The sequence below is a fragment of the Coniophora puteana genome, assembly GCF_000271625.1.
Source record: "Coniophora puteana RWD-64-598 SS2 unplaced genomic scaffold CONPUscaffold_5, whole genome shotgun sequence".
Lineage (NCBI taxonomy): Eukaryota > Fungi > Basidiomycota > Agaricomycetes > Boletales > Coniophoraceae > Coniophora > Coniophora puteana.
The window spans coordinates 932,921-953,989 of record NW_006913057.1 but is presented as its reverse complement, the minus strand read 5'-3'; the positions used below and the strand labels follow the sequence as shown (position 1 = coordinate 953,989).

Below are 21,069 nucleotides of genomic sequence, written 5' to 3'. Positions count from 1 at the left end.
ACGGGTGGCAAGCTGCACGCGTGATGTGGTCCCATAAGGACCTACAGCGTTACACAACTCCATCCTCCGGTCGCATGGGTCAAGCGCTCGGCTCTTTGCAATCGTTCAACGGATTCGCCAGATGATTGGCTCATTCTTCTCCGAAGCGGACACTGGCTGACAGCACGAACGGATGAGGAACAAAAGAACACAGGAAAACAAGGAAGCCAAGATGTCGTCGTTCATAGCAGGTGACAGCGTGAGTAACCTCCTGTTGGTGATACACAGGGGCTAATCTCAAAAGACACATTACAAGGTCGAAAATTTTAGAGTGAATGAAAACGAAATTTGTGATCAAACAATATATCGAATCTATGTAAGTAAGTGCATAAAATGCTACAATATCACGGCATGCGTATGGTAAATCCGAAGTGAAAACCCTATCCAAGAAAAGCGTCCTTGGGCGCACAATCAACTCCTCAAACCCAGTCAGACGTTCGTTTCGGCGCCAGGTCCACCCACGTATGGTGCATCCGCCTGTTCGCGAACACTCATGCTACCAAGCCCCATCGCGTCCCCTGACGGCACATGCGTCCGCGAGCGAGATCGCTTCGGCCCATGCTTCTTACTCATTTTTCTCTCGCGTCTCGTGCGCCAATCCTCCACCCTCTCCCCGATCACTGTAGACGCCCTCTTTAGCACCGACTGCTGCCTCGCTGGCGGGTCTGCGGGGGAGCTTGCTCCACCGCGTGCAGATGCTGGTGTCGTCCCTGCGGCAGCGTTCGATCCAATGTTCATCGATTGATATGATGCTATTGGGCCTTCAGTGTTGCCAAGGACCAACGCAGTAGACGTTAACCCGACGCGTGCCAAAATTTCTGGATTCTGGGGTGATGGCGCCTCTGGTTCCTCTCCCGTAACCGCCGGCACCCCATGAGCCGTCGGTCTTCTCAACTGTAGCGTCGTAGCGTCATCTGCAGTCATGCACGTATCCGTCCTGGTGGTCGATCTGCTCGGCGAATTCCTTCCCAACTTGCGCTGTTTTCTAGACTGTGCCCGTTTTTCCTCAGACACTGGGAGACCAAATATGTCCAAGAACTGTACGACATCCTTCTCCTGCCACGCTGTCGCAAATTCCTTCCTCAACTCTGTCCAGAACTTCTTGGTAAGGAACTCCTTCGCGACGACAACCGGCCAGATAACGAGAGCCAACGTGATCAAGCTCGCCACTGCCACACCGACACGTGTCGCTGTGAGCGTGTGCTGGAAGGCAAGTGCAAGGAATGCCATGGAGAAAAACAGCAGTCTACGGTGAAACACAAACGTTCCATGTCAGTCATGCTACCCGTCGGACACGATGCACATGGCTCACCCCCATAAGAGAAACCCGAACGGCAGACTATAGATGATCGCGAGCATCTCAATACCATGCTTGTTGGTCGATACGGTGTTCAGGAATTGCACCTGAGGACACGAGAGTCGTGAGCATTAAGGGACGTTATATATTCGACCAAGACGTACAGCTTCGTCAATTGATTGACGCGAATTCGTCTCATTTTGCCGCACGAGGATCAGAGAAGTCACGACCGAACCGACAGACCATGCCGTCGACACGTAGCTCATAATCTCAGCTACCGTCTGTTGGTACGTCCCGCCATTGTCGGAAAAGCTTGTTTGAGGCATGACGTTGAATAGTGCTAATAGAGACAGATTGACTGTAAGGAGAACCGTAGACTGTCACACGGAGCATCAGCGACCAAGGCTACGGGCAAGAACCACGGGATCAAGGAGGGAAAGACTCACGTAGAGAGTATAGCCCTTCCACTCGGTGTTCAGCTCGTCGACGAACTTCTTCCACGGGACTTGATTCACAACCTTGTCGATCCAAACGGAGCGCAGCCGCTTGAGATGCGGGTTTGGCGCGTTAAACAAGAGAAGCATGAATATGCGCGTGAACCTCGACATCTCGGCTTTCTTTCCCTCGTCCGTGAACAGAGGCTGATCGGAGTTGAGACGAGCGACAGTTTGACCGTGGAAGTGGAAGAAACGGTTCCGTACTACAGGTCTAATCAGCGGCTGGACGTCGACATTGGACGGCGTTGACACTCACTCAAGGTGCGCATGAGCCGTGCTGGAATAGGGTGAGTCGTATAGTCTGAGCGAGGCAGACAAGCTTCGCACCAATTATACATATCGTATGATCAAATGGCTTGCCTTCGACTTCTGCAGCTCACGTCAGTAAAGCGTCCGGGAGACCAGAAGGTACAACAGCTTACGTTGCGCATGATCGACGACCTCCTTAACCTTAGACAGTTCATCTTCATTGAACGGCGTCAACGACGTATCAGATGTGATCATCTCTACATCACGGTTTCGTTGGAGAAGACCCAATAAATGGACATTGCATTAATGCTTACCTGACATGTAGTGGAAGACGATCTCGCTCAGCTCGTCGATGATGTTCTGACGAACAGGCCTGGCATAGGGGAAGAACTCGCAGTGCTGCCTGTGGAGGAAGCACCTATGAGCCTAACGCCAAATCTCGAGATTGTGATGCTGACCAGTACTGTTGTTCTACAGCAAGACCTGAGAGGATCTCTTAGTACACATCGCAACGGATAGACAAAGAGAACGAGATACCCATATGGCCCTTGTTCGTGACTCCTTTCAGGTTCTCGAACAGGGACGTTATATTGTACTCCTCGAGCCAGAATATGCGCCGAGTTTTGTGCGTGACAAAGTAATAACCAACACTGAATCGATACGTGGGCTTCTTCCGGCTGCTATGCCTTCCTGACACACCATTGTCTGCCTTTGAACGCTGTTTGTGCAGCTCCAACACGAGCTCGGCATCTTCGGGAACATGATACTGGCCGACGCTGACCATCTCCCCAAGTTGGGCGATGCTTTGTGTAGCAGCCTCTCGAAAAGCTGGATTCGCCATGGGGGCATCGGTGAAAACCCTCTGTGCCACCACCGAATTAGACACCCTCGTCAGATACCGATAATACGTACCTGCTTCTCATGAAACCAGTACAACGCTCCTTCGGGGTGCACTACCCGTTTCCAACCTGCGAGACCCGCAGCGATGCATTCACCATGGTTGCTGAAAACTCCAACGTGAGATTGTCACGCCAAACGAGAAATTATCCAACCTACTCGTCATAGTTCGTGGTGAGAGGAGCCATAATGTACATAGATTCACGTTCGATGGGATCTACCGGCAGCTTCTCTTCGTCTCTACAACCTCCCTTCAATATTCTGCACCCCACTTGAATCGAAGGAGACGTACTCTGTAGGCTGGCGACTATACCGATTGATGTCCATCGCATAGGTAGGGAAAAGAGACTTGATTTTAACCGTGAACTTGTCCGTCGGCTGCGTAGACTGGACCGAAGGGTTCTTCCAGTCGGCCGGACGATCCGACTTCAGTACTAGACCAAGGGTTTCATGCGCGGACCAATGCATATCGCAAACACCCGTGCTATGACCAGGGTCGGTTGCCTGACTTGAGATGGCATGTGGACCGGGATCGCTGGCAGGGCCTCGAGACGAATGGCCGACATCAAAACCAAGTGCTCGCGAGAGGGGAGTGGCGTCGAGGCGGTCGATGGGGGGAGGTGTCGTGATACGCGTAACCGGATGGAGCACAGGCGATAGTTGCTGAGGGCTGTTGGTCTGTGCACCATCTGGCAGGTATGGCTGGGCGTCTTGAGGGTCGGTGGCGGAGGGGGAGGGGAGCCGTGGAACAGACGAGGCCGCGAAGAATGTCCTCGTCGTAGGTCGACTGGACTGATGCGTGTCTCTTTCGCAGCGCGAGAAGAGACGACGCGCTCCCAATTGGAATAGACGTCGCAGAAGCGCGAACAGAACTCCTAACGAAGCACGTGCCTTGGTCAAGTACACCCGAATCCATCGCTCCAGAACCCTCCAAACGCGCAGCGGCAAAGTCATGCGTCGTCAACTGTGTCCGTAAGTCCTAGGAGCGGCGTGAGTGTTCGCACCGAGAGAGAAGAAGGGAGGAAGGAGTGGGTGAAGGGGAACAAAGAAATGGGCGGCTAGCTGTATGCCTGCTGTATTGCCATAAAATCCCACAAGGACCTACAAAGGTCCACATTTGTAGCATCGCGTCGCATGGATTAGGCGTTCCGCACTGACACCGCCACCATACGGGCTATCGATGAAGTCGCTAGACGCTAAGCCTCTAAAGGACTTTCATGATCAACGCCAAACAGAGTAGATCCGGAGGAACAAAGGAAAAGAAAAAGCCTCGAGTTGGCCTCGAGTTGTGCGCGTTGCTGGCATCGCTGTTTAGAAACAAGTGACAACGCGGGTATTGCTTCCGTGACAGTGCCGCGTAACACCAATTTGGTCCAGCAAACATTTTGTTTCCGTTGTCCTTTCCAGCACTTCCGTTACAATGCGTGTACGTATATGATACAAGTTCTTGTGAGCATGCCGGGCATCGTTGACTTCTTCAGCCAACATGGGAGCTGTTCGATTCGGATCCAGCCACAGCGCCGGCCACTGCGCCAGCTACCGCTCCTACGATTGCCCCACCTACGGTGGACCCGACTTTCCCAACACCTTTCATCCCCGCCCTTTGTAAAGAAGCAAACCAGCCTCCAGCTGGGACAGTGCCCCTAAAGAGTGCTCTCTGGATCCAAGCCGCAACACCCCCTGAAAATCCAATGTCGAACGTAAACTAAGGGTCTTACGTGTAACACAACTCACCTTTGACAGGACCTGCCGGACCGAAGCCAAAGAGCCTTAGCAGAGAGCCCAAAATCCACACCTCTCCAATAATCCAGCCCAGTACCAACGGTAAAAGTACCTCCAAGAGGATCGGGTGCTGTTCTAGGACATCTCCTGAAACGAACGTGAATGTCATGTCTCGCCTGAAGCAAGGTTCGACTCACCTATGACCGTCACGATATGCACAACATGCGGTCGCGCAGCATCACAAAACGCTCCTGTCTCAGACTCCGCGATTCCGAACTTGGCTCCGACTACAACCAAGCCCGCTCCGGCCTTGTCGAAGACACTCTCGGCAAGCTTCAGACGATCGTCATGGCTAGGTGCCTCGTCCAGCGGGTCGAACATCCCCTTCAACTCCTCTGTCGCAGTGACCCAATGACCTTCTAACTCTTGAGAGAAATCCTCGATCGTGAAACCATGTTGCGTTGCCCTCGCCGAGACCTCACCTCGCAGCCTCTGACTGGCGGCAAGGACGTGCTGCATTCGTTCTTGCAGTTCCGCTACATGGTGCGAGACATCTTTGAACTGCATCTCCATATCTTGAAGTTTGTTTTTGGAGAAATCTCCGACGTCGCCGCTGACGGCAGTCACTTTTCCCCAGATGACTTTTGGGACTACGTCGGAAAAGAATGACCCCACGTCGTCAATCCATCCTAGGTACGTTCACGCATAAGTCGATGAGTTCGTAACGCCGATATCCTGCTGTACGCACCACGATCCTCAACTCCGTCGCGTTTTGGCCCTGCTGAGCGGCGTTCTTCAATCCATCCTGAATCAAGAGAATGACGCTACACTCACCAGAGACGACAGGCACATCGACAGTGCTTGAAGACTCTGAACAAAAGAAGCATACAGTAAACAGACGTATGGCTGAGAAGAGTCAGGTACGCATATACCCACCTTGGCCATCGAGAGCTTGTTCTTCCTGCTGTACCACGGCAGTCTGGGACGAGGCCCTTGTCTCGCATACTGAAGATAGCAAAGCAATGAATGCCAAGGGAGCGATGATAAAGCCGAGAACTTTCATGGTTGATGTCGTGCAAGAGGAAGGCTCTGCGCAAAGAAAGCTCTTGTGACGAAGAAAAAATCAACCAGTGTGACAAGCGCCTAAGGTTCTGTCCGTAATAGAAATCAGGTCGCCAAACACGCCAAAGACTTCCCGCACATGTTGTATTACATAAAATAGCGCCCAGGGGCATCGCTAGACACTCAAACCTAATGGATAACAAAACATAAGACATCGACTTATTCTCAGACAGACAAACATGATTCGTCGTTGTTACAGCGCAGCATCACCGTCCGCAGAGAGACAGCGAACTCCCAAGACCAACTGTAGCGCCAATCACACCGCCAACCACACCACCAATCCACTTCCAGCCCGAAGAACCTACCATTCCAACTCGCTGCAGAATCGAGAACCAGCTGCCAGCTGGAACGGCCGCACCATAGAGCCAGCGCTGGATCCCAGCTGCGGCAGTGCCTGTATGGGCGTGTATATGAGTGACTTCACGATGAAACTTGAATAACCAGATTCTCACCTTTGACGGGCCCATATGGGCCAAAGCCGAAGAGACTGAATATGGGGCGGAGGATCAGACTCTCCGGAATGATCAGCCCAACCACCGCGGAAAGAACGGTGGTTACAAGGACGGGGTGCTGCTGAACGATATCACCTGAGTGCGACCAGCTCGTTAATCTTTACGAGCCAGAGTAGTATGCTGACGTTTGGGCTCACCCGTAGTTGTTACGACGTCCACGATGTGCGGCCCGGCAGCCGCAAAGAACTTGTGTACATCAGCCTCATCCAGCCCAAACTTCCTCGCAACCGCCAGCATCCGCTCCTCGACCTTCGCCAGCGCCCTCTCTACCATCTCGCGTCGCCGTTCGTGGCCCGGCGCCTGGTTCGTCGGCGGGAACTCCTCCCTCAGCTCTTCCAGCGCGCCTCCGAGTTGCTTACTAAGCTCTTCGGAGAAGTGCTCGAAGGTGAAGTCCTGCGCTCTCGCCTTGAGCGCTATGCTGTTCCGTAGCTCCGCACTGGCTTCGACAATATATTGTACACGTTGATTGACATCATCGAAGGAACGCGCGACATCCTTGTAGCTGGTCTTGGCTTGTTTGATTAGGCGGTCAGCGTACTCCTTAAACTTCCCTTCGAGGGCGGTGGCATCCTTCCAGAAGTCGGGCTCGGGTGAATGGAAGATATTGCCAGCGCGGTCAAACCATCCTTTGAAGGGGACTTGGACTGTACACGAGGGTTAGGAAAGGGGCAGCAACGGCTTGAAAACATGAACGTTATCTTACATTGAGATTGCAAAAAATTTCCCCGCAGCCAGGCTAAAGCATTCATTAGATCGAGTCACAGATGCCATGTGGGTGAGAACTCACTACCAATACTGTTGCCGCCATCTATTGTAGAAACCACGAGCCATGAACATCGGCGCCATCAGATGAGAGATGAGAGGAGCGCGTACCTAGTCCGTCATCTCCAATCTGCACTACACTAGCGGCTTGGGAGGACTGGCACAGAAAGAGCAGCAGGCACGAGAAGACAAGGGGTATGGTGTAACTGAAAAGACGCATTGTTTCGAAACCAGTATATGAGATCTCAGTCCTCAACACAGGGTGGGAGAAGGGAGAGGTAAGGAAGGAAAGAACAATAGACGCTTGCAACACGTTTATAAAGCAAGGCGGCTTCTTAAGCGCTCTGAGCTTCTATTAGTAGCTGCTGTGCAACAGAACAAACATCGGGCTGAATGTGACCTGACGTAACGCCATCGGAAGCCCGCAGAACTACATGGACATTTTTTCACATTCAATCACGTTTTCTCAAAAAGCGAGAGAAAAAAACAACATACTCTTTAATTAAGTTCATCTGCAGCTAGATACGCTCATGATCCTGGAAGAGATCGTCGTTCATACAAAAGAAGTTTGGTATTACACTCCGCTAGTGCATGCAGTTTGACCTTATTTGCACACAGTGGCTGTGGCTTTATTTGCATCCGCGAACGCGTCGCGATTGAGGCGTCAGCTTGTGCGTTTCCTAGAGCGACTCAAGTGCTGCCAATGGTAAGTACCGGTAAGTAACTGGTGTAGTTTGCCACCAGCCACTCGACCGGCACGGAAAAATATAAACGTTGGTCTAAGGCTACTGCTGTACGGACATGCCCGGGGACGCGGGCTCTGACTCGGACAGAGCACGGCTACCGGGCAACGTAGTACCAGGCAGAGTTTCAGTGGTTTTATCTGAGCCAATTGTCAACGTGTCAGCATTTCCCGACGAACCGCTGATGCGTGAAGCTTTGAAGACTCCCGGGGGCGGATGCCATTGGTCGCATCGGTCGTGTCTAGGGGTTACCGGTTACTTGCTGTCCTCGGTCGGCCACGCTTCGGGCATCTCCTCGGGCAGTGGACCACCGAGGCTTGGACTCGGTGAACGTTGCAGCATCTCGTTTGAAGATGCCGATACGCAGCGATAGAGTCTATGCACAGGGATGGAGACGTCATTCTATCGACTGCGCCCCACGATTTCATCCATTCAAAGGTGTTCCCTATGTGAATCTCGATTTTGGCTACTGGATAAGAGTGAGCATATATAAAAGGTTCTCAGCACCATGTTTGCTCCCTCACATCCCTGAACACACTCTTATCATTCTCCCTATTAGATTCAATCCCATTACAACATTATGACTGTTCCACCAGGCTTCGTCTGGATCGCCCAGAACGCTCCTCGGTTCTTGCTACCCCCCACTTTAACATATGCAGCCCTCCACATCCTTAGCCAGCAACATCGGCTCGCGCTCCCTCACTGGCTGGATGTTGTTGCCTGTGCACTCTCACTCCCAGGCGCATTCGTGATCGCCGTGCTGTACACAAAATTCCGTGACACACGCGCAGCGGCTGCCAGGGGCGCCGTATTAGCCCCTATGGTACCGTCGAGGCTCCCGGGCTCAATCGATAAAGTTACACAACTTGCGCGCAACTTCGAGGTCGGATACATCAGTGAGTTGATCAGTTTGTCGTTGTACAGCCTCGGCCTGACAAAAACTACAGGCGATGTTCAGAGGAGGGACGCCGAAACCGTCGGGAACACGATGAGCACGCCAGTTCTCTGGCAAAATAGGGTATGTTGGCCTGTCATTCGTTCTCGACAGCCGTTCTGAGCTATAATCGCAGATTCAAACGTCCGAACCCGAATACGTCAAGGTATGGCATGCGTACTGGTAGACGGTAACAACACTTATGTGCCATACCCCCAGGCCATCCTTGCTACTCAGTTTAAGTCGTTCGAGAAAGGTCCCGTGTTATTCGAACAGTTCAAGAGTTTGTTTGGGATTGGCGTTTTCAACTCAGACGGTATGCACACTACACTCCAAACTCCGTCTGAGCGAAACTCTGACATTATTATTGCCCAGGTGACATGTGGAAGTGCGTATTTTGTGTTCGACCGTTCCACTCTTTATTCATCACATCCACTTCACAGATTCCATCGGACCATGACTCGCCCGTTCTTTAACAAAGATCGGATCAGCCACTTTGACGCCGTTGACAGACATGCCGAGGACGCCCTTGGGCAGACCAAAGCACGGTTAAGGGAGGGCCTGCCAATCGACTTCCAAGTAAGCATGTTCGTCCTCACCTTTCGATGAATTCCATGGTTGATCATCTTCTAGGATATGGTCCACCGCTTCACGCTCGATTCCGCAACCGAGTTCCTCTTCGGCAAGGACGTTCGATCCCTTTCTGCGGGTCTTATCTACCCACCCAACTCCCCGCTCGCAGTGACCTCTACTGCTAAGAATCATCCGGCGAATGTCTTCGCGGACGCTTTCATGGAGAGCCAGATTGCGACGGGTCAGCGCTTTTTCTGGGCGGGCGCCTGGCGCCTGCGCGAGTTTTGGACCGACAAAGTTGCACAGAAGTCCGCAATCGTAAACCAGTTCTTCGAGCCCGTCGTGGAAGCGGCGCTGGAGAGAAAGCGTGAGAGGCAGGCAAAGGGGCTTGATCAGGGTCAGGACAAGGCGGAAGTTGACGAAGAGGACACGCTGCTCGACCATCTCGTCAAAGTCACCGACGGTTCGTTTATTTTTACGTGTCTGCCTTTGCATGGCTGACACAAATCATTGTACAGACAAGAAGCTGATTCGCGACGAGCTGTTCAACATCATGCTCGCAGGCAGAGATACGGTGCGTAGTATTCTGCTTCCTGACTATGTGAAACTCATGACTTGATTAGACAGCATGCACTTTGACCATGTCCGTGTACATGTTGTCCCAGCATCCTGACATTTTGCGCCGTCTCCGTGAAGAAGTATTGACGAAAGTTGGACCTTCAAGCCGACCCACTACCGAAAGTATACGCGACATGAAATACATGCGTGCCTTCATCAATGAGGTTCTCCGTCTTTACCCACCTGTGTAAGCTCAACCAATCCATCTGACATGTTGACCTCGCTGACTGGAAAATGTTCCACTACCAGCCCCAATAACTCTAGGCAAGACTGGATTATTTTTACTTTCTTCGCAGCGCTAACATTCATCCCAGGGCAACCGGAAGCAAAGGCACAGTTTTGCCTGGTATCAACGGACAGCCTCCTATCTATGTCCCTCCCAACACCACGTTCGTGTGCCCGTTACTGTTTCCTGATAACACCTGCTCACCCGCACTACATAGCGCTGGATATTCCGTATTCCTCATGCAACGCCGCAAGGACTTCTGGGGCCCTGACGGTGAGTCTATCTAGGACTTCAGACATCGTTCCCACATTGAGGCGATATAGCCGAGCTTTTTGACCCTGACCGCTTCATCGATGAACGTCTCCGCAAGTACCTCACGCCCAACCCCTTCATTTTCACGCCCTTCAACGCTGGCCCGCGTATCTGCCTTGGTCAACAGGTACCTTCTCCTCTTATGTCGAGTTTTCGAGCATTCTAACAAAACCATGTAATATCTAGTTCGCCTACAACGAGACGTCGTACTTCCTTGTCAAGCTCCTCCAGGCGTTCTCGACCATCGAGCTCGCAGGCGACGTTCAACCGAAGCCGCCCGCCGAGTGGTCCGAAGCCAAAGGACGTCAGGCGATGGAGAAGGTCATGATCAAGATCCACTTGACGATGTACATCCATGTACGTATTTGTCAAACTGATTGTAGTGTGAGGTACATCAGCTAATCATCAATAGGGCGGACTTTGGGTGAGAATGGGTGAGGCTAAGGATGTTGAAGAGGCTTAGAATGTTTCTGATTCGCTATCAACTCGCCTTGGTCTTAATCTACGCTCATCATCTGTGAATTATTACATGCTCTACTATATGACGGTTTCTCTATCTCTCACCCTGCGGAACCTTCGTCAACTGCCGAATCCAAGGCCAAACGAATATAAGTCCGGATTGCTAGAGTAGAATGGTAGTTTGGGGATTTGGATGCGGTTCTCGCTGGGAGGTGTCAACTCAATTCCTTCCTCTGCATCTTCGTCGTCGTCCAACGCAGTTTCTTCGCAAAAATCGCAAGCTCGAACGATTAACCTGGAATTCAGTAAGGCAATTACTGGTTCAACGAAGCTGGTTGACGTCAGCTTGAAAATGCGATTTTAAGCCAAAAAAAGACACCAACATAACAGCAATCACGCAATTCTCCTTTCACTGAGTGTCAGCTGGAGTAAACACGTCGAACCCGCTGTGCGCTTACCCCTGGAACTGTAGTAAGCACAATATTGACGATACGTAGCGCTTCAGGAAGGAATATATATATGAGAATCGATAGGTTTCTTTGAAGTTCCTGTAGCTTTGGATTTACCTATCGTTGACTGCGAAACATGAGCGTTGATTAGTCAGCAGGATCTGAGAGCTTACTGCCATAAGAAACAGTCCTTGCTTGTTAAGAAGCGCAAAGAGTTGACAATTGCTTGTCCTCGGAATACCCATCCCGTTTGCGCAGGTTAACAAGGCTGCATACAAATCAAATGCTAACTGAATGTCCTCATGTCAGCACAGCATAAATACGGGATGTTTTCTTGAAGGGATACCTCGACTATGAATATTCCAGTGATGAGCGGGCCACTCCAGTTTCCAATCAAGCAGGTATGTATCCTCGGAACTCCGATCCATACTATTTCTTGGGGGAAGGTCAGTCAGTACAGTAGTGAACATAAACAACGAGCGATTGATTCTCGTCAGCTTACCTGATGCAGTGCGGCTATTAATGATCATCAAGGCTAAGTTACAGCCCAGTGCAATGAAGGCGCCTGATATCAGATAAAGAAGCATCCTTGGGCTCTTGTTCCATAGTAGGAAGATTCGCCCCACTGCTGAGACTGAAATCATAAAGGGATTTAATTCGAAGTACAAGAAGCGTAAGATGGACTCGGACCATATGCATGATCGGATAGGTACTCACAATTTCCTATCGCGTCTGCAAAGACGAAGATTATACCGATGGCAAGGACGCCTTCGGCGCATCTGCGAGAAATGGTCAGATGTATAGATTTATTGACATCATGCGGAAATAAGTTACTACATTGTTTGACGTCGAGCAGTGTGAGTTCTGTTGTCTACTGAGCCAGATCGTGTTACCTCACCTTTGGATTGTCCAAGCTGATATCTGAGAACATTACTGGTGCGAGGGTAAGTATCCGGCTGTGCAATAGTGACACGACTTCTCCATACTTCTGAAGAACGGTATAAGCATCACCATGGCTCCGATCCTGTTTCCGGCAAAAGCAGTTCGAAGGACACGACTCTCGATCCTTTGGATGGTACAAATTTCCTTTCTGCACATAACTACGCCGTCCCACATCAGCGCCGTCATGCTGGCTGCTGAAGCTTAAGTCAACGACGAAAGGTTAAAGAGGAATTAACTTGCGACGTACAGAGCATACATCTGAAAGTGAACAAGAGGCTCATTTCATGGTTATAATTCACGGCTGGGTCAGACATGGAAGGCTGGTCGTGACGCGTGACGGACCAGAGGTGCCGGTGAAGTAGCATGCAGAGGGAAAGTAGTGGCACAGTGCCCGGGACTTGCAAGTTTATATGGCCCAATGGTATCCCATTTATGCCCTGAAAACAATAGCTGCACGTCATGAATGTGAGAATATGTTTGGATAACGTTGCCACTTACGGGAATACGGTCACCCATGCTATAGCTTCGGACAAGGATAACTGTCAACAGGATCAGCATTCATGAAATAAGCTACGTTCCTCTTACCACGTTTTTCTGGTAAGGAATGGACTGTATTTCGTTCCATCACAGATGTGCCGAGTTGATTCCCATGTGGCCCAACGTAAATCGAAGGCGCCTAACTACTCAGGGAAATGCTTAAAATATCTTTTACTTGAAAACGTTCTCGCTGATCGACACCTAGCACGAACCCTGGCATGGCACTTCATCAAGAAGAAACAAGACATGCGTAACCTGGGCAATGACCAAACGTTGCATCAGATTGAACCGCCTTTCAACATGTTTCTCGTTGGAGAGGGTTTGAATCTTAGCTATTGGTAATATTTCCGCCGTCTGTATGGGAATACATAAAAGTGAGGATATTCATAAGAGCTAGGTAAGTCATAAGTAAGACATTTAACGAGGCTGGACCTCCAAAGGGAAAGCGTCAGCTATGGACACTCTGGAAATAACAGGCTCGCCGTCCTCCCACCTTCAGGTTTCCCAGAGTGAATTCCTCAAGTAACCCCCTATTAGCTTGCATTTCCTCGCAAAAATCACAAGCGCGAACAAACAGCCGGGAATTAAGCAAGGCTATGATTGGTTCAATAAAACTTTTGATGATGATTTCAGCGTCCAATTAAGTTGTGAATTTAAGCGAAAAAGATACCTACATGACAGCGATCACCCAATAGCTTTCCTGAATCAAGTATTAGCACAAATAAATGTTTTCAAGGAGATTTATGAAAGTTACCCCAGGGACTATGGTTAGGGCTACGTTGATTACACGGAGTGCTATTTCATGAGAAGTCATTAGATTTTTCCGTGACCAGGATTTCCCCAACATACCTATGGTTATCTGTGAAAGTTGAGCATGAATCAGTCTCTGCCAGAGCAACCTCACTCACTGTCATAAACCACAACCCCTGCATGTGCAGCAGTCCCAGTATCTGTGAATCACTTGTCCTCGGAATGTCCATCACATTGACATAAATCAGCAGCACTGCATACAGGTCAAATACAAGCTGAACGTTCTCCACATTAATAAACAGACTGAGAGAAACAGCCGAAAACTATACCTCGATGACGAATATCCCCATGACGAAGAAATTGTGCCAGTCTCCAATCAAGCACGTGCGTACTCCTGGAATGCCCACCCAGCGCATGTACTCTGAAATATGAATCAACAAAGACCCAGGTAGAGTCAGTCCATGGCGAGCTTACTCCACTCCGATTGGTTGTTGATGACCATCAAGACTAAGTTACAACTCAACGAAATGAGGGCACCAACTGTCAGGTAGAAAAGAGCTTTCGGACTTTTATTCCATAGAATAAATATCCTGCCAACTGCGGAGACTTATAGCGCGAACCATGAAAGATTATCGTTAGTTATTTGCTAAAGGAAGGCTATTTAGAATGCTCACAGTTTCCCAACGCATCCGCAATGACAAAGAGTATTCCAATAACGAGTACCCCATCAGCACACCTAAAAGGAGTGGTCAGAAGCAGCTATTAAGAGCCCTTACAGCGATAGGTTACTACAGTGAATAAGACATTGTGATTTATATGATCAATGTAGTCAATATCATGCACTTACCCTGTGATCATTCAAGTCGGCACTGGAAAACATGACTTGTACAACAGTGCGTTAGTGATCCTCTTTATTATTAGCGTATGATCTCCTTACTTCTGTAAAATGGGATAACCATCACCATTGCACCAATTCTGTTGCCTGCAAAGGCGATCCTAAGGACAATGCTATTAATTCTTTTCATTGCCCCAATTTCCCTTCTTATCATGAGTGCACTGTCCCAGATAAGTACGGCCGTGCTAGCAGCTAGATGACTTTAGTGAAGGTATAATGTAAACCTCATGGGACACACCGAGCATGCATCTATAGGTAAAAAGGAGTTTTAGCTCCTCAACGTTCAAATTAGACATGGACATTGGGGAGTATTTGTGAGGGAATGAATCAACACATAGATGCCATCTGCAACACGATACGTGAATTTATACGTGCTCCAATGTCCCATCGATGTACAAATATCAGTGGCGGCTTGATGAAAATGCGAAACAAAATCAGAATGGCGTTGTCGCGTATAGGAAAAGCTACAGATTTGAACGCCGGGGTTGACAGGGGGTGCCGTGCTGTTTCCGGTATGGCCCCCATCATGTCCGATGGCGCGTCCATGAAGGTTTGTCTACGTTAGATCTATTGGATCTTATGCAAGATCATTCGGAAGATGCCAATCCTGTCCGTTATGCTAGGCGTTCGATGCAATGGCTGGCTTTGACGACTTCAAGAGGATCAAAAGGCGGTGTAACTGCCTCAGAATTGATACTCCAAATCTTGATGTCATCCAAAATCCAACTTAGTAGAAGAACTGTCGTAAAATAGGCACAAATCATGCGCCTTGATAAGAGGTGTTGAGATATCTCGGCGGTTCCACCGTGCAAGGATAGCTCCGAGTACTTCAGAGTGCCTTCCCGCCCACGTTTGGCTGGGGACAAAATGCAACCGGAGCCGTATCAAAGGATATCTGAGTATGACTCTGTGGACAAACACACCAGAGGCAAGGAACCGTAGTATGTTCTGAATACAAATTTAACCCGCTAAAAAATACAAGAGTCATCGCAATTACTGTGGTCATCAAGCGATCCCGGTCATGCTGGATCTCCAAGCATTCACAGGTCATACCGCACGTTCCAGACTCAGGCTCAGAATCAGTGCAATCACAAAACAAAAGGCGTCGATAACACGATCTGCCTGAGAGGAACAACCTTTTGAACGTCCTCTCAGAGAAGGGGCGAAGAAGAGTAGCAAAATGCCTAGAGAACATATTTCGTGCCAGTAGATGGTCGACGACATGTGATTCGGCTTTCAAGGTGGCTGCTCGAGGGACCGGGTACTGCTTCCGAGGTCGCAACTTACCGCGCCCCGGCCCGTCTTTGCATGTATCAATGAATTCCGAGACGATTGACGTCTGTCACTTCGTGGCAACAGCACTCACATCTCGACTTTGCAGGACAGCTTTACGCAGTGAGCCGCAGCTACTTGACTTGCTTTCCATGTAAATAAGAAAGGATGAGAATTTGATTCTCCCGACAATCGGCCTCACAGCGCCGGCAGTGAGTAATAGTGATGTGTTACCACTGTTGCGACCCTGAAATGACAGGCAACATATATATACCCCCTTGATGCTTCTCATATCTGCGACGGTCCTCCTATAGCCCACAGAACTGATCTAACCCTTCCTCTAGATCTCCATCACCTCAACCATGGCTGTACCGCCAGGGTTTATCTGGATTGCTCAGAACGTGCCTTCGCGGTTCTTGCTTCCCGCGACCACCACCTACGCGGCTTTACGGCTTCTTCGCGAATGGCAGGTCCTAGCCCTCCCCACTTGGCTCCATGTCATCGCATACATCCTTTCCATCCCTGGTGCATTCGCATTGTCAGTCGTGTATACCGACTGGCGCAATGCACGCGCCGCAGCCGCGAGGGGCGCGGTCCTTGCACCTATGATCCCGTACAAGCGCTTGGGAGCAACAGACAAAGTAGCGGCCCTCATCAACGGCTTTACGACCGGTTATATCGGTCAGTTGGGTCAGTACATGGGTATATGCGCACCGTTCTTATGTCAGTATAGGCCAATCTATCGCTGCGGATCACAAGGCCGTTGGAAACACCATGACCATGCGCATTCTCTGGGATGACAGAGTATGCTTGACGCACAATGGCAGAAACGTATCGTGATGTCTGATCGCTATTCATCTGTAGATCGAGACTATCGAACCAGAGTATATCAAGGTATGCGCAGGGGTCCATGAATGTATGAGCGAACTAACCACGCTCTTGCTAGGCTATCCTTGCTACGCAGTTCAACGAACACTGGAAAGGTGAACTCCGGAGCACCGACTCAACTTGCTCCATAGCAGTATTCTGACGAGAAGCAGGTCCCAAATCAAATGAACTGATGACGTCTTTGCTGGGAACGGGTGTGTTCAACTCGGATGGTACGCTCTTCTCCCGTCAACGACCCATTCATTCCTCTCAAGTCGACGTGTCCTACAGGGGAAACTTGGAAGTATGTGCTTGTCTTGCTGACCAGCTCGTTTTCTCAATAATCGCTTGCTTGGATAGGTTCCATCGCTCGATGACCAGGCCCTTCTTCACCAAAGATCGCATCAGCCACTTCGACAACTTCGACAGACACGCGGAGGACGCCCTTGCCCAGGCCAAGGCTCGCCTGAGAGAGGGCCACCCCGCTGACTTCCAGGTATGCATCTCTCTCGTCCTTGCGGTCGTTTGATTTATACGGCCTTCCAGGACCTGATCTCCCGCTTCACCCTCGACTCCGCCACCGAGTTCCTCTTCGGCAAAGACGTCCAGTCCCTCTCCGCCGGCCTCGTCTACCCGCCCAACTCCCCGCTCGCCGCCGCCTCAGCCGCCAAGGACCACCCCGCGAACGTCTTCGCGCATGCGTTCGGCGAGGCCCAGGTCGGCACCGCAACGCGGTTCTTCTTTGCCGGTCTCTGGCGCCTGCGCGAGTTCTGGACGGACGAGGTGCAGAAGCACATGAATGTGTGCAACCAGTTTGCGGAGCCCATTCTAAACGAGGCGCTCGCGCGGAAGCGAGAGATGAAGGAGTCGGGGCTGGACCAGGCGCGCGAGAAGGGCGAGGTTGAAGAGGGCGAGACGCTGCTTGATCACCTTGTCAACGTTACTGAGGGTGAGTGCATGACGCCTTTATGTGTAATCATTCAGGAAGTTTATGAGTCTTGAATCAGACAAGACGCTCATCCGGGACGAAATCATGAACATCATGATCGCAGGCAGAGACACGGTACGTGGCGAGTATCTTTCGGTAATGCAGTGCACTAAGCTTGTCTGACAGACTGCATGCACGCTGACCATGGCCGTATACATGCTAACTCAACATCCGGATATGATGCACCGCCTTCGCGAAGAGGTCCTGACCAAGGTCGGCCCCTCCCGGAGACCCACCCTTGAGGACATGCGTGACATGAAGTACTTGCGCGCCTTCATTAACGGTTCGTCGTTATTCTTACCGCTCGACAAGCTAAGCTAAGCGGCCTTGCATCTTGCAGAGACCCTCCGTCTATATCCCGCCGTGTAAGTGTCCCACCTGTACGCGCGATTATCTTTGGCTCATCGACCTTGTCCACAGACCCTTCAACTCCAGGTAAAGCCCAGGAATCTCTTCTTTCCTCCCCTCTCACTGATGAACCGCAACATAGAGCCGCCAAGGAGGCAGTCGTCTGGCCTGGCATCAACGGCAAGCCTCCCATCTACATCCCTGCTGGCCTTCGGTACGTCATCGACCTTCACGTCTCAGCACTAGCTAACGACCCCATCTGCTCAGCACCCCGTACTCCGTCATCCGGATGCACCGTCGCACGGACCTCTGGGGCCCCGACGGTAAGCTCATTTACCTCCCTCGCATACGCACCGTCTAACATCGCCCCAGCGGAGTACTTCGACCCCGACCGCTTCCTCGACGAGCGCCTGCACAAGTACCTAACCCCCAACCCCTTCATCTTCGTCCCCTTCAACGCCGGCCCGCGCATCTGCCTCGGGCAGCAGTTCGCATACAACGAGGTCTCCTTCTTCCTCATCAAGCTTCTCCAGGCGTTCTCGACGTTCGCGCTCGCGGAGGACGTGCAGAAGATGCCCCCGGCAGAGTGGGCCCGCGCGGAGGGCCGCCAGGCCGTGGAGCGGGTCATGGTCCGGTCGCATCTGACTATGTACGTTGAGGTACGGACGTTCTGCTCTCGCTCTCAAACGGTGCCGTCTAACGATGCTTAGGGCGGATTGTGGGTGAGGATGGGCGAGGCGAGCCATGAGGCTTGATTGACGGCTAATGAACGGGAAGAGATACACCTCGTACATGGTGAAGATACAGAGTCGAGACATTTGGCACTCGTCGCCAGAGACGGTCCTTGCTTCTCATTATAGACCTACGCTATGTTTAGGACCCACCTTAGAAGAATGAACAGAATACGAGCTCAATCGCAGTGCCTTCAGAACCTGGCATGAAGATAACCGCGTGACTATTTGTACAAAATGCAAATCAGGGGTATCGAGGTACCATAAGTAACCTTAGACGCCTACGTCTCCGAACATACAAAAAGAATACGATAGACCCAGAGTAGCGTGAAAAGAGCGGCACAGCTACCTAGAGAGAACGAACACGAACAACACCATAAACAAGAAACAACCGGGGCTCGCCCAGTCCAGTGCCACCCACTCCGTGGAGGCTAAAGTGTGAGATGTACATCCAACATGGGCTTAGCACGTAGGATGGTAGTCGCTCGTCGACGAGAACTGGAGGTAGTCCGCGAGCTGGCTGTACGACACCGCCATGGTGTCGCAGTTGCCCGTCCAGGCGGCGATCAGGGACCAGAATTGGTTGATGTACGTGGGCGTGTTGGGGTACGGCCCGTTGTTGCCGCTGCGGACGGGGGTCTGGGCGCCGAAGGGGCCGCCGGCGCTGGCGTAGACGTTGGTCTGGCATGGCGTAGCCGTCAGCGACTGGGCTGCATACGAGACGACGTGGGATGAACGTACGAGAGCGTTGTAGTATGCGTCAACGGCGTTCTGAAGAGTCATGGTGTCGGCACCGCCGGTCATCTTCTGGAAAACCTGTTATCGTCCTTGTCAGCAGAGTTCGCCGTACCCAAAGCGACGAAAACACCAACATCGAGAGGAAGACGCCCGATCGTGCCGGCGGTCGGAATCAGCGTGTCATTGACATACGTCGGGTACACGTTCCGGAGCATTACGTCGGGAGTCGCTGAGGCCGCGCTGTAGCACAGCGCGCCGAGCACGCAGTACTCGTTCTTCCACGCGCCGCCCGTGACCCAGAGCTCGCACTGCGCATTGACCGCGGCGCACGAGCCGTTTTCGCCATCCGGCTGCGTGCCGCACGGCGTGTCCACGGCCGCGAACTTGCCGTCGCAGGACGTCACCTTGGGGCACACGCCGGGCTTGGCCGAGTTCGCGAGCCAGTCGGCGAGATCGTCGTACGAGATGCCGCCGTCGCACTTGTTCGTCCAGCCGGCGATGATGCGGTATTGCTCCTCGACGAGTGCGTTGTCGCTATGGATCCCCAATCACACATCTGTGAGCAAACCAAGACGGATCAACGGGGAGATTAAGGGCATACCTAGCGGTATACGTGCCGCCCGCACGCGCGACGGCCTTCTCGTAGTTGACTGCGTAGTTCTCCGCTGTGAGCAACGGGTCGCCGCCTGTGATATTGGCGAACACGTCCTGCGAGAGCTTCGGCTGGTTCGCCGAGGCGCCGAGGAGCCCGATGATCTCCACGGGTGTCTTGTAGTTTTGCGCGCAGAGGGCGTACTGCGTGCAGGCGACGTTGCCCCACACATCGCTGAGATCGGCGTCGACGTAGTTGCACTGCGCCGTGAGCGAGTAGCAGCTCTGCGGGAGGAACTGGGCGGATGCCACGGTCAGCGCACCGGCGATGACGGCGAGGCGGGAAAAGGTCTGCATGATGGGGAGGATAGTTGGGGGTATACAAAGGAGCGGATACGAGAAGGAGAGGCACGCCCGGGGACGGAGCGGAACGAGGATCGACCAGCAGAGGGGTCCGGAGGGAAAAGGGTTGAAAGCGTCACCAAACGTGCCCCGCGGCAGCTTATATTGTTTCACGCAAGCCTTGAGGCCGTCCAGGGCACCTTCATTCGCGGGGTTTGTATCCTCTCCGGACCCGCATGGACGGAGACGGGAAAACATACCCAAAGATGCCAAACGCGGCGGCTGATGCTCGTTGACGCAGCTGGCATCGCGCGGTTCGCTGGCCACGGTCATCACGATGGACAGCTTGTGATCTTTTTCAGCCTTTTTCGCTCGTTTTCGCTCGCGGCACTTGGCGCCGGAGTGGGTTGTGCGCGGCAGCAGAGAAGACGGATCACAGAGAAATCATTATCAAGAAGTGTGGCAAAAAATAGCATTGATGCCCGTGCGCTTCGAGCTAGCCTTAGCGCTCCCTAGTGACCTTCAGGAGGGTATCAAGGAGGGTCCAGGAGATAGAGAGGAACCCTGAGGAATCGTGCAGCCGAGCATGATCGTTGCCTTTGTGTTGTATTCACCGTTCCCGGATCTCGGGCAGAAGAATCGCACCAAGACTTATCA

The 21,069-nt window shown here is 51.8% G+C and overlaps 5 protein-coding genes across 5 annotated transcripts; 2 read left to right on the top strand and 3 right to left on the bottom strand.

The window, feature by feature from the left end:
* Positions 1 to 468: 468 nt before the first annotated feature.
* On the bottom strand, positions 469 to 7,317 carry CONPUDRAFT_152843 (uncharacterized protein; the record flags this gene model as incomplete). The annotated part of the gene is made up of 26 exons (XM_007769602.1): positions 469 to 1,285; positions 1,352 to 1,443; positions 1,501 to 1,713; positions 1,783 to 2,036; positions 2,090 to 2,110; positions 2,161 to 2,202; positions 2,256 to 2,339; positions 2,397 to 2,485; positions 2,541 to 2,565; positions 2,620 to 2,944; positions 2,995 to 3,085; positions 3,139 to 3,219; positions 3,272 to 3,681; positions 3,734 to 3,958; positions 4,544 to 4,659; positions 4,714 to 4,848; positions 4,899 to 5,390; positions 5,450 to 5,479; positions 5,536 to 5,571; positions 5,634 to 5,706; positions 6,129 to 6,217; positions 6,276 to 6,410; positions 6,473 to 6,979; positions 7,039 to 7,071; positions 7,123 to 7,143; positions 7,209 to 7,317. 26 exons carry the CDS (start codon positions 7,315 to 7,317, stop codon positions 469 to 471), a joined length of 4,545 nt encoding a protein of 1,514 aa, XP_007767792.1.
* Positions 7,318 to 8,420: 1,103 nt separating this feature from the next.
* CONPUDRAFT_164658 (cytochrome P450) lies at positions 8,421 to 10,966 on the top strand (the record flags this gene model as incomplete). Its single annotated transcript, XM_007769601.1, has 15 exons — positions 8,421 to 8,736; positions 8,788 to 8,858; positions 8,911 to 8,940; positions 8,994 to 9,090; positions 9,150 to 9,162; positions 9,218 to 9,353; positions 9,408 to 9,810; positions 9,866 to 9,921; positions 9,971 to 10,152; positions 10,215 to 10,229; positions 10,280 to 10,354; positions 10,409 to 10,464; positions 10,515 to 10,630; positions 10,690 to 10,860; positions 10,916 to 10,966. The coding sequence occupies 15 exons, from the start codon at positions 8,421 to 8,423 to the stop codon at positions 10,964 to 10,966; spliced, it is 1,788 nt and encodes a 595-aa protein (XP_007767791.1).
* A 116-nt stretch (positions 10,967 to 11,082) lies between these two features.
* On the bottom strand, positions 11,083 to 14,837 carry CONPUDRAFT_72303 (uncharacterized protein; the record flags this gene model as incomplete). The annotated part of the gene is made up of 20 exons (XM_007769297.1): positions 11,083 to 11,225; positions 11,529 to 11,538; positions 11,585 to 11,701; positions 11,758 to 11,846; positions 11,914 to 12,045; positions 12,129 to 12,190; positions 12,601 to 12,611; positions 12,696 to 12,803; positions 12,852 to 12,892; positions 13,103 to 13,244; positions 13,384 to 13,484; positions 13,561 to 13,590; positions 13,740 to 13,749; positions 13,799 to 13,915; positions 13,970 to 14,061; positions 14,115 to 14,180; positions 14,315 to 14,399; positions 14,488 to 14,522; positions 14,578 to 14,727; positions 14,774 to 14,837. 20 exons carry the CDS (start codon positions 14,835 to 14,837, stop codon positions 11,083 to 11,085), a joined length of 1,605 nt encoding a protein of 534 aa, XP_007767487.1.
* A 1,292-nt stretch (positions 14,838 to 16,129) lies between these two features.
* Positions 16,130 to 19,048, top strand: CONPUDRAFT_102663 (cytochrome P450 monooxygenase pc-2). Its single transcript, XM_007769600.1, has 16 exons — positions 16,130 to 16,488; positions 16,541 to 16,611; positions 16,672 to 16,701; positions 16,754 to 16,790; positions 16,848 to 16,907; positions 16,966 to 16,978; positions 17,035 to 17,170; positions 17,221 to 17,623; positions 17,682 to 17,737; positions 17,789 to 17,945; positions 18,003 to 18,027; positions 18,083 to 18,097; positions 18,153 to 18,224; positions 18,278 to 18,333; positions 18,383 to 18,669; positions 18,721 to 19,048. Exons 1-16 carry the CDS (start codon positions 16,170 to 16,172, stop codon positions 18,763 to 18,765), a joined length of 1,782 nt encoding a protein of 593 aa, XP_007767790.1. The 5' UTR covers positions 16,130 to 16,169; the 3' UTR covers positions 18,766 to 19,048.
* CONPUDRAFT_81586 (uncharacterized protein) lies at positions 18,989 to 20,436 on the bottom strand. Its single transcript, XM_007769349.1, has 4 exons — positions 20,081 to 20,436; positions 19,614 to 20,013; positions 19,483 to 19,557; positions 18,989 to 19,422 (listed from the first exon to the last, which is right to left on the bottom strand). The coding sequence occupies exons 1-4, from the start codon at positions 20,425 to 20,427 to the stop codon at positions 19,204 to 19,206; spliced, it is 1,041 nt and encodes a 346-aa protein (XP_007767539.1). The 5' UTR covers positions 20,428 to 20,436; the 3' UTR covers positions 18,989 to 19,203.
* Positions 20,437 to 21,069: the final 633 nt, after the last annotated feature.

Coding starts and splice junctions, on each gene's coding strand:
- CONPUDRAFT_81586 (XM_007769349.1), bottom strand. CDS start 20,427: ATGCAGACCTTTTCCCGCCTCGCCGTCATCGCCGGTGCGCTGACCGTG. Junction 20,014..20,080: donor GGCGGCACGTATACCGCTAG/GTATGCCCTTAA, acceptor GGGGATCCATAG/CGACAACGCACTCGTCGAGG. Junction 19,558..19,613: donor TCGGGCGTCTTCCTCTCGAT/GTTGGTGTTTTC, acceptor GGACGATAACAG/GTTTTCCAGAAGATGACCGG.
- CONPUDRAFT_102663 (XM_007769600.1), top strand. CDS start 16,170: ATGGCTGTACCGCCAGGGTTTATCTGGATTGCTCAGAACGTGCCTTCG. Junction 16,612..16,671: donor GCATTCTCTGGGATGACAGA/GTATGCTTGACG, acceptor ATTCATCTGTAG/ATCGAGACTATCGAACCAGA. Junction 16,702..16,753: donor TCGAACCAGAGTATATCAAG/GTATGCGCAGGG, acceptor CGCTCTTGCTAG/GCTATCCTTGCTACGCAGTT.